This window comes from Coenobita brevimanus, chromosome 57, assembly GCF_032717465.1.
Source record: "Coenobita brevimanus isolate Jiangsu-jjx chromosome 57, ASM3271746v2, whole genome shotgun sequence".
NCBI classification, from domain to species: domain Eukaryota; kingdom Metazoa; phylum Arthropoda; class Malacostraca; order Decapoda; family Coenobitidae; genus Coenobita; species Coenobita brevimanus.
This window is the reverse complement of record NC_137010.1, coordinates 58,362,465-58,374,542: the sequence shown is the minus strand read 5'-3', so window position 1 is coordinate 58,374,542 and position 12,078 is coordinate 58,362,465. Positions and strand designations below refer to the sequence as shown.

General features: G+C 39.7%; 1 protein-coding gene across 1 annotated transcript in view; it reads left to right on the top strand.

The window, feature by feature from the left end:
- LOC145402048 (DBH-like monooxygenase protein 1 homolog) overlaps positions 1-3,556 on the top strand; it is a 99,751-nt gene extending 96,195 nt beyond the window's left edge. Inside the window, exon 13 of the mRNA XM_080274144.1 lies at positions 3,424-3,556. Within this exon, the coding sequence (XP_080130270.1) occupies positions 3,424-3,556 (133 nt within the window). The remainder of the gene's footprint in view (positions 1-3,423) is intronic.
- Positions 3,557-12,078: the final 8,522 nt, after the last annotated feature.

Sequence of the window (12,078 nt, the reverse complement as noted above, 5' to 3'; positions counted from 1 at the left end):
ACTGCTAAGTATACTTCATAAAATTGAGCAAAATCGTCTGGATATAGGAAGAGTACTTTTTATTTTTTTTTTATGTCAGTGGTTAGGATTTACTTGCGTAGAACACGCTTCTATATTAGTTTATTGAGACATTTTCTTCACTGACGAGCAGTTAGCTATAAATTTCAAGCCATGTGCACTCTCAGCTCAAATATTGCTCACACAAGTGGTAAAGCAACCAACCAGAATACCAGAAAATCCTGACCATAACACCTATCTCTTGGATCCATTCCTGACAAATAATCCAGATGAATACAAGACAGAAGTACTGTCACCACTTGGATTCTCTGACCACAATCTGATCAAAGCCTCATTAGTCAGCTCCCCAAACCTCCCCATTCTGAACTTGTCAGGGTGACCAGATGGCACTTTAATAGGGCAGAATGGAATGGATTCAGAAATTATCTTGCTGATATTCCATGGCAGTCTTTCTTCTCCAGTGACATCAATTCTACGCAGTCCCACATTAATGACTTAATACAAGCTGGTATGGAATTGTTCATACCGAGTCAACGAATCACAAAAAGATCGGACTCCCCAAAATGGTTTGATAGCAACTGTGCCAGAGCAACGACCCAAAAGTCATTAGCATATAACTCTTACTTAAAAAAAAAAAAAAAAAAAAAGCATCTGAATCGCTTAGTCAATTTAAAATTGTTAGAGTCCATTCAAAAGCAGTAATAAATCTCTCCAAATCAAACTTTCTTGACAGCCAAGGATCAGATTTATTAAACAGTCATATTGACAACAGAATATTCTGGTCAACTCTCAGTTTTGTCAATAATAATTTTAAAATGTCATCACCCTTTTCCCCACTAAAATCCTCTGATGGTAACATTACAAATGACCTGCGTGGTAAAGCGAATATCCTTGCTAGTACATTTGCCTGTACTCCTACTTCAGAGGACGTCAGCCAGAACGTCCCCGTACTAGAATTTGACTCTCTCGAAATTGTTCCACTCATGATACAGACTAGATACGTAAAATCCATCCAAAACAATTTACCAACCAACAAAGCTCCAGGTCCAGATGGAATTCCTTCACTTGTTTTGAAAAAGGGTTCCCCAGTACTTGCTCCTGTTCTAGCTAAATTATTCAGACTATGTATATATACTTCTTCATTCCTTGGTTCTTGGAAAAAAGCCAATATCTGCCCAATTCAGAAGACAGGATGTTCCTCTGACCCCTCCGATAACAGACCAATATCAATCGCGCCTTCTCTTATAAAGTGTCTGAGATTGTAACTGATAAGCACATAGTTAAACATCTTGAATCCAGCAACTTAATTAGTGACAGACAGTATTGTTTTCACTACGCAAGATCCACTGTTGATATACTCAGTCTCCTCGCTCATACCATTCAACAGTCTACTGACTAACATGGAGAAATTCAAGCAATACCCCTTGATATTTCTAAAGCTTTTGACAGTGTGGCACTGTTCCCTGCTATCCAAACTCCTTTGCTATGGCCTAGCATCTTTTGCTCCTCTGATTTCTTCGTATCTCAGCGATGTTGTACAGTATATTCCATTTTCCACTAGATTAATGCCAGCGTGCCACAAGGATCTGTTCTGGCTCCAACCCTGTTGCTAATTCATATTCATGATCTCTTATCCGTAACCCATGATCCCAACCATTCATTTACAGATGACTCAACACTTCACAGTTCATTTACACTTAAACACCCATTCACAAACTTCAGCGTTGTCTCATATAATGCTAGTAAAACCAAATATATACAGTTTACTAATAGACAGGTATTGCTTGATTCCTATATTACCTTCATTGGTACTATTGTTTCTATCTTAGTACTGAAATTCTCAGTGTTTCACTGAACAATGCCCTCAGCTGGACTTCTCATGTTATATCACTTGTTAAAACTGTTTCAAAGAAACTTGGACTATCGTACAGAGTCCGTAACTTCTTCACTGATGAGCAGCTAGCTATAATTTATAAGTCATGTGCACTTTTAGCTGGAATATTGCTCATCCTCGTGGAATGGATGTGAAGAGGTTGCACTACTAGACAAACTTCAGAATAAAGCTGTTAGAATGATTGATAACTCATCTCCTCTACAAGTAGGAAGGAATATTTCCTACCTTACATTATTTTACAAATACTTTTATGGCAAATGCTTGGACGAAGTTGCATCCATTTTGCCACCTCTCCATGCCTTCCCCTGCACTACACGGGCATCTGGTAGCGCTCATGACTGGATTGTCAAACTGCCATATTGCAGACCTTCTGCCTATCAGAATTCTTTTATTCCCTGAACTGCATCTATTTGCAACTCGCTTCCCCAGAGTTGTTTCCCCTAGACTTCAACCTAAGGCTGTTCAAGTCCAACTGTTGTATATATATATTTTTTTTTAAATGGAGGACACCTGTAATCTTGTGTATGGATTTTTTTGTTCTTAATTCAGTTGTTTTTCCATCCTCTGTTCTGTTTATATATATATATATATATATATATATATATATATATATATATATATATATATATATATATATATATATATATATATATATATATATATATATAAACTTGAGTGGATGTGGAGAGGTTGCACTAAAACAACTGGGAAAAATCAGAGCAAAGCCATAAAAATAACTAATAACCCTGCAGTTTCAAATGAACTACCTCCTCTATAGGTAAGACAGAATGTTGCATCCCTTACATTATTTTTCTCTTATTTTTATGGCAAATGCTCAGATGAATTTGTATCCATTGTATCACCTCCCTACACCTTCCCCCGTGATGCATGCCGGCCCACTGGCGTAGATTTGTCATGAGCCCTGGGGGAATGACTCCTGCGACTGACAAATAAGTGTTACAAGCAAGTGCAGCGAGATGAGCGAAGTCACGCTGGGGCCTGGGTGATCGTCATGTGTGTCTGAAGTGCTGGGACGTACCGGTACCGTCCAATCACTGTATAGATCAACGTGTGTGTGTGTGTGTGTGTGTGTGTGTGTGTGTAAAGTGTACAGATTAATTATAAAGTAAAAAATTCTTATAACTGCTGAAATGAACGGCAACAATAAAAGATTTTGGCTTCGATGGTGTTTTACGAGTATGCATATTGGACACTGACTGAATGTACTTTGAAACACAGTACTAAACTAATGTCAACACACTGGGTGCACAATACATAGGGACCAATGCAAACAAACACACGGTGCACAATAGGGTACATAAGAACCAGTGCAAACAAACACACTTTGCACAATCCACAGGAACCAATGAAATAAACACTTGGCACACATTGCTCAATACATGAGAACCAATGCAAAAAACGCGCTTGCAGCTGCTGCACAATACATGGAATATGACAATACACAGATGGTGCACGTTACAGAGTACTGAACATCGATCTCCTTTGCTCAGACCTTCCTACAAATTCTTTCGCAAGTTGCAGTGTCAACATATCCAGTTCATGCTTATGAACGTGAGATATGGCGAAGTGGTTCACTCGGTTCTGAGTGAGTGTGGATCTCAGCCATGTTTTCAGCCGACGTAAGGCGGAGAAACTGCGTTCACACTAGCAGCTGGATATGGGACACGTGGAGAAGTTTCAGTAGCACACACAACTCTGAACATATTCTTCGACAAGCTGTGTCCATGCCACGGTATGCCTCTTTCGCCGCACTGAGGGATGTTGCACCGGTTGTACCCTTAAACATAGATACTGTAGTTCAAACTTCAGTTTCTTAGTTTTAATATCTGAATACTGGGATGTGACCGTTTCATTTACCTCTCCCGTTTTGAGCATCTCTCTCAATGCCATGTAACGATTCAGGTCAAAGTTGTCAGGATCAACCTCGTGGTCAGTTTTTCGATGATGGTGTCCAGGTACTTGAAATACTGTTGTGGTCGTTCGCCGTGACTGGATGGTGTGGCTGTCCTTTACCTGTCAGCCTCTTCGGAGGTTTTCGCTTGCTGGCAGCTCCATTTCGTCGATGTCGAGCGAGTGAGCCTCTACTTCCGTGGTGCTGAACAGATGGTTGAACACTTCTTCTGACTGCCACACTTTCAGCTGCTTGATGGTGATTTCATCAGCCTTCGGCATTCCTATAAAAACAGAGTTCAATAATCTCATTACATAATTCTACATTATGACTTTATAAACACTATCACCTGTAACTGATAACTTTTTTCATTCATTTATTCATCTTCTGATCTAGTGTTGCCCCATGATGGGCGTAGGAGCATGAGGCTTGGCAAGTTGTCCTACAAGCATAAAAAACATGAGAACTTCGTATAACTGCCTTGCATTCCAAGTAGGAATGAAATCATTTTGAAATCCCCACAAACCTCCCATTTGTGATCTGAGTACTTGATCTTTGTCAGACAAATCTTCACATTTTCATAGCCTTCTTTCATTTCCACAGAATGTGCAACTGGAATTGATGGGAGTTCGTTGCCATTATGCAAAAGCACATCTTTTATGCTCTTCACGGAACTGTCTACGAAGAGTTGCCATTCTGAGGCCTTGTAATCCACTCCAATGGCTTGGAACAAATCCCTAACATCAAAACAATAACACAACGATGTTTCTTCAAAAAATTTGAAGAAGTATGCAAACTTGCCATGGCAATTCCCATAACTCAGCTTGCAACTAGGATCCAACAAGTTCCATTCACTTACACATGATGCCAGCAGCTCAGCATTGGACTTGTTGCATCCTAAATCTCGGACCAAGTCATCCAGTTCTCGCTGATTGGGCAAGTGTGGAGTGTCTCCAGAACATTCTCCAACATATAATTCATCATCACTTTCCCTTCCAATCATCGACGATGTCCTCATGGTCAGAGACAACTTCTGTGTCCGCTGGAGGGACAGGAATCGCCAGCTCATAGCTGTGAGGCACCAGAAAGATCGAAGAGGACAAACTTGGATTCACAATGTTCTTTCTGCCCTTAATGCTCTTTGCACCACTTATATCAACCATGCAAAAATAACAATCGTCATGGTGATTCAAAGGCTCTCGCCACACTCTCGGAACTGCAAAAGGCGTCTTCTTTCTCGCTCCTTGTTGCCAAGCTTCAAGCTCAGCGTGACAGCTACTGCAAGTGTAGTGTGGAGCCCAATCCTTATTTTGATCGCCCATTGCCATGCCAAAATATACTTTATGTGCACAAGCAATTTGGTACCAAAGTGGTGTTTGTGTTTGATCATATTTGGTCCTATATATTCTCCACAAACATAACAAAATGTATCAGCTAACATCTACTGGTCATTCTCATCAACAGAAACACCTTAGGAACAGGTCAATAACACGTCAACCACCCGAACTAGCAACGTGAAACCAGCTCATCGAATGAACTGGCTCTACCCGCATTGCATGACACAATAATAGTCATATCAGCAGTATCTGTACGGATGCAGATAGTGTGTGTGTGTGTGTGTGTGTGTGTGTGTGTGTGTGTGTGTGTGTGTGTGTGTGTGTGTGTGGTAAGCGAAAAGTCAGCCATCACACTGGAGCACGCTAACAAGACTGGAAATAAGTAATTGCCAATTGTTGGCAAAAACCTAGAGATAGACAAACAATACATACACCACTGGAATCAGTATGGAAAACTGAGCCTAACAAGACCAAAAAAACGAGTAAACAAATTCTTTGTTACACAGTGTAATTATCTAACATCACTGAATGGGGACAAAATAACATTGTTTTATTTAATGCTAGAAAAAACAAATCTATACAATTTACTAATAGAAAGATATTGCCTGTTTCCTATATTACCTTCAATGCTACAAACATTACAATGATAGTATTGAAATTCTCGGTGTTTCATTTAACAATGCTCTCAGGTGGACCTCTCATTTTAGATCCCTTGCTAAACTGTTTCAAAGAAACTTGGCATATTGTACTGAGTCCGTAACTTCTTCGCTGACAAGCAGTTAGCTGCAATTTACAAGTCCAGTGCAGTCTCAGGTGGAATAATGCTCACCCTTGGGAGTGCATATGGAGAGGTCGCACAAAAACAACTAGACAAAATTCAGACCAAAGCTGGTAGAATTATTAACAACCCTGCTATTACAAATGAACTACCTCCCATATAAATAAGAAGGAATGTTGGCTCCCTTGCATTATCTTACACATACTTTTATGGTAAGTGCTCAGACGAAGTTGCATCCACTGTGCCACCTATCATGCCTTTCCCTACACTACGCAGGCTTCTGGTAGCGTTTATGTCTGAACTGTGAAATTGCCATATTGCAGAAATTCTGCCTGTCAGAATTCTTTTATACCCCGAACTACACCTCATTTGAACTTGTTCTCCAGAATGGTTTCCCCCCAGACTTCAACCTACAGCTGTTTAAGTCCAACTTTTACAGATTTTTTTATGCATGAGGACAACTCTAATTTTATGTATGGATTTTTTTCAGTTGTTTTTCCTTCCTCTTGTCTGTTAATTAAAAAAAAAAAATAGTCTGCGAGCGAGTATCGTCGGCTTTGCTAGGCAATTTTTATTTATTTTACATGCATTTGGCCCACATCCATATAGAGAAGTAAGCCTAGATAATGTCCCGACGGAAACCTCATTACCACAATTATGGATATCAAAGAGCACAACAGTCTTTAAATGCAACCAAACTCCGTCAAACCGAGGGCAAAATAAGTCAACACCGCTGGTGTTAACTGATGTAGCGTCGTCTGGCAACTTGCCCTGATTTTTTTTTTTATGCATCCAAATTATCCTACCTGATACATAGAAGAAAATCTCATTTTAATTCAGCTTTACTTATTAACAAAGCACCTTTTGTGCAAACATAGCATAACAGATGTTCAAAAATGCTCCATAAAATATGAGAAGCAGTTAAGTGGCCTTATTATCTAGCAGTGATCACTAATCTTTATACATACTTAGGTGATGCCCAGCCAACATACATTCGCTGCACCAGTATGGTGGCTGTCCAGTCTCTCTCTCTGTAGGTTCTCTATCTCTCTATTGCTTCTGCATCCTCCTCACCCGATTATAACCACTTTACTTTGGTTAAATTCATTACATAATAGTAGTAATAGTAGTAGTAGTAGTAGTAATAATAATAATAATAATAATAATGATAATAATAATAATGATAATAATAATGATAATAATAATAATAATAATAATAATAATAATAATAATAATAATAATAATAATAAAAATCCTAATAATTCATATCGGTGATAATAATAATAATAATAATAATAATTTTAGTAGTAGTAGTAGTAGTAGTAGCAGCAGTATTTTTTCTGAAAAGTGCCAGTTCTTATGAAGGAATTCACTATCCCATTTACTTAATCTAAGTCTGCTATCTTACCGCACTGATTGCTGAGTTGCAGCAATAGATTAAAACTGGAGTATGTTGCTAGTCACGAAAAAAGTGCTTTAGAAAGGATGGAAAGCTGAATGATTGCTAGAAATAGAGCTGTAGTAATGTGGTTTCCTGCCACTGACCTACATGAAATAAGCTGCAATGGGACGAAAATCTGGGCCAAGTTAGAGTAAAAACAGTACAACGTTGGAAAAGCGTTTGTACGTTTACAGCTGCAAGAGTTGTTAAATTATACTATACAATACAAACTTTATCTGCGGAGTTGGCAGCATTTGTTTTTATTGGAGGGGTTAGATACGGCCTACATTAAGTCCTTCAATTCAAGAAGTCTCCCCTGAGCTACAGATATTAGCTCAGGAGATATTAGCAAGGTACTTAGAGTGAGCATAAAGACGTGAAATAGAAATTATGGTCTCATACTTGATAAATTCGGCTTTAATAAGGAAACAGATCGAAACAGGTCTAGCAATAGGGTAGTGGAAGAAAGGAATACGCTACCTAGTGAATTAGTTGCTTTCCCTTCCACTGATGGTTTCAAGCATAGGCTAGATAAACATATGACAAGTAAGCGTTGGATAAAAAAAAATCCTTTAATAACCAGCTCTAAATCAATCTTTTTCCTTTCCAGGTTTCACCAAAATAGTCCCTTGTCTCCTTTTGCACTTTGACATAAATGTCACCGCCAGTCTTTCTGTAATACGTGGTATTCCTTCTAACTTTTTCTTGCCAGTTTCGGCTGGAGGGTTTAGTGGGTGGGGAAGACCCTCCTTCGTTGCCATCCTTGTCATATTTTAGTAGTCTGATCACTCGTGTTCGAGGGCCAACTGGCCTAGTGCAGTTATATATACTCTTTTATTTTTAGACAATCCTATGCTTTTACCCACAATGGAGAGAGAGAGAGAGAGAGAGAGAGAGAGAGAGAGAATTATTATTTTTTTTTTTTTCATAAGGACCAAAACCAAGATTTCTTAGGCGTGAGGCGTATCTCCACCAGCCAGGTTTTTCCTCCGGTTAGCAAAGTATTAGAGGTATATATATTATCGTAGTGTAGAATTTTATATATATATATATATATATATATATATATATATATATATATATATATATATATATATATATATATATATATATATATATATACTCGGTGGAGCCTCTGTGGTACAGTGGTAAAGTGTGCGTTTTCGTGCACTGAAGAACGATGGTTCGCGCCCCGCCAAGGTAATAAACATTGGGAGCGTTCTTCTGGCCACGTACTGCATTGGCGGACATACGGGGTGCTGTGGTTGAACCAGTGTCACATACTATAAACTACGCTTGCATGGGCCGATTACACTTGGTTCACAGACTACACACATCCAAAGCCACTCCAACACAACAATTACACTTACAAGCACTTCTCACCCTACATACAGTCACCACTAGACAGCCTAAGCCACTTGGTAGAGATACATTGGCTGTATCGTCCCCACTTCGGTAGGGATAGGTCGGTCCTGCAGTGGACACTCAAACGGCTGATGAGATGAGAGAGATGAGATATAGTCGGTGAGGCTAGGTGACTGACAAGAGATCGAGCTGGCTGGATGAATGTTGTGAGAAGTGCATGATCAGGAATTTTGGCACCCCTTGTGAGCATGGCAGCGTCCGGATTGACTCAGTCGGATATATTTGTGTGAAGCTGCAGCATGTGGTGAATGTTTTTGGCTTATCCGGAAGAGCCAGGATTCCAGGGGCTTGAATGATGCGTGAATGGAAGCGTGCCTATTTGGATTGGGCAAGTTTGTGCTGTCTGGACATTGCTACTCCTCATCCTGCCCTTGGGTGTGAAAGGAGGTCCGGATGATGATGATGATTTTATATATATATATATATATATATATATATATATATATATATATTCTTTCTTTCTTCTTCTTTTGCCAGACGCCATAATCCCGTACGGGGTGGCCATTTGACTCTGAGTTATTTGTTTTACAGGGAGGGGCACTAACCCTCCACCAACCCACTTGACACGTAGGGAGCACGTATGGTTTGGTTATACGGTTACCACCCAGCGTTGTAAATGGTTTCTACACTAAAACACAAGAGTTAAATACATTAGTGTAGACAAAAGATGAAGAGAGAGAGAGAGAGAGAGAGAGAGAGAGAACTTCCTTCCTCTCACTCCTGTATACATCTCAGCTCAATAAAATCGTCTGAAACAATCCTGACACACATAAACCGCTGCATCCTTGAGAGTAAATGTTAAAATAATATATGAAGTAGGTGTAGTGATTGATTTTATAGCTACAACGGTGGTGGTGGTGGTGGTGGTAGTGGTGCTGGTGGCGGCTATGAGTAGGTGGTGGTAACTGTGGTAAATATGGTGGCAGTGTTGGTAAATACGCGTAAGTTGTTGTTGCTGTGGTGGCGGTGGTAGCGGTGGTGGTAGAGGTGGTAAATAAACACGAACTGTGGTTGTGGTGGTGGTGGCAGGGATGATGGTAGTAAATAAAGACGACTGGTGGTAGTTGTGGTGGTGAAGGGATTATGGTAGTGGTGGTGGTGGTAGGGATTATGGTAATGGTAGTAGTTGTGGTGGTGGTAGGGATTATGGTAATGATGGTAGTGGTGGTGGTGGTGGTAGGGATTATGGTAGTGGTGGTAGTTGTGGTGGTGGAAGGGATTATGGTAGTGGTGGTAGTGGTGGTGGTGGAAGGGATTATGGTAGTGGTGGTAGTTGTGGTGATGGAAGGGATTATGGTAGTGGTGGTAGTTGTGGTGGTGGTAGGGATTATGGTAACGGTGGTAGTGATGGCTGGCGAGAAGGGTAGGCAAGATAGATAACGAAGAAAAAAATAATTAAAGAGAGAGAGAGAGAGAGAGAGAGAGAGTGAGGAGGGGAGACAGGAAGAGTGGAGACAGAGAGGACAGAGATACAGGGAAAAGAAAGGAGGGAGGGAGGGAGGGGAGGAGAGAGAAGAAAGACAGAGGAGAGAAACAGTGAAGGGAAAGAAGCAGAGTGAGAGAGAAGAAGGGAAATAGGGAAGGAGAGAGAGAGAGAGAGAGAGAGAGAGAGATGGGAAGAGGGAAGCAGGAAGGACAAAGAGAGGAGAAGGGTAGAGAGGGGGAGGAGGGAGGGAGAGGGGAGAGATGGGGGGAGGAGAGGGGAAGGGAAGCAGGAAGAAAGACAGCGAGAGGTGGGGTGAGGGAGGAAGGAGGTAGAGAGCGGGGAGAGAAGCAGGGAGAGGAGGGATGGAGGGAGGGGGAGGAGGGAGGTTAGAGAGAGGGAGGGAGAAGGGAGATGCGGGGAGAGGAGAGGAAGATGGAGGAGGGAACAGGGAGGGGAGAGGAAAATCGGGGAGGGAACGGGGAGGGAAGAGGAAGATGGGGGAGGGAACGGGGAGGGGAATATATATAGAGATATATATATATATATATATATATATATACTGTATATACACTATATATATATATATATATATATATATATATATATATATATATCTATATACTGTATATATATATATATATATATATATATATATATATATATATAGATAGATAGAGATAGAGATACATATATATATAGATATATATATATATATATATATATATATAGATATATATATATATATATATATATATATATATATATATATATATATATTGTTACGGAACAGAGAAAGATAACGTACACTTTAAGTGAGAATATTAAGAGTCACTACTGTCCCGTAAAGTTCCAGGTTCAAAACAAAAGAGTTAGGTAAAATTACAAGTTAAAGTTTAATGCTCAAACTAACAACAAAACATTCAGGACTCATAAGGATAATGTAATGGCAAAAAACAGGTTAAATATATGGTTAACTGCAATAGCCTCTATTTACACGAAATTAGCAAGAGTAAATTTATCTAAGTCAGCCCTGATAAAATGAAAATACACTGGGTAATGCTCAGTTAATGCAAGATAAATTATTACAGAAACAAAATAATATTAAAACTGGCTGACAAAATGAATCCTACATAAATTAAAAAAAAAAAAAACTCACTAGGCCTACAAATCAACACCTTATGCTATACAGTACAAGGAAAAAATGCAATAACAGTTATACTCAAATTACACAGCTGCTAGATGGTTGGAGACTTCCGGAGCACTCACAACAATAACTGTACAGGGGAGGACAGAGATGTGAACAAAATGAGGAGCAGATCTAAGTGGCAATGATGCAGAGACTGAGCTCATTATATAGGGGCCAGCAGAGCTTGATGCAACTTGTAAGCAGGACGCGCAAATGAAGCCATGGGGACAAAGAGTTGACAATCCCGCTCTGAACAACAGAAAGGACGACTTACTCTACTATAACGGTAGAAGGGGGGGACTGAGGCAGAACACGCTCGTGATCAAACAGGCAGCACACTGTACGTTAGAATTACACAAAGGATGATGAAATCACAGGCTATGTAACACCTCCCCACAAAGAAAAAGAAATTTACAAAGGAAATTTCTTATTACTCTAAAACAATCTGTCTAAAGTCTAGATAAGCAATCTGCAATAACATTTTCTTTCCCCTTGACATGTTGTATGTCTAATGAATACTCCTGAAGAAGTAGACTCCATCTTGTCAATCTCTGATTTTTATCTTTAAACTTACTAAGGAATTTCAGTGGGTTATGATCAGTATAAATGACTATGGGGTCAAAACCAGAACACAAATAAAATGAAAAATGCTGTAAACCCA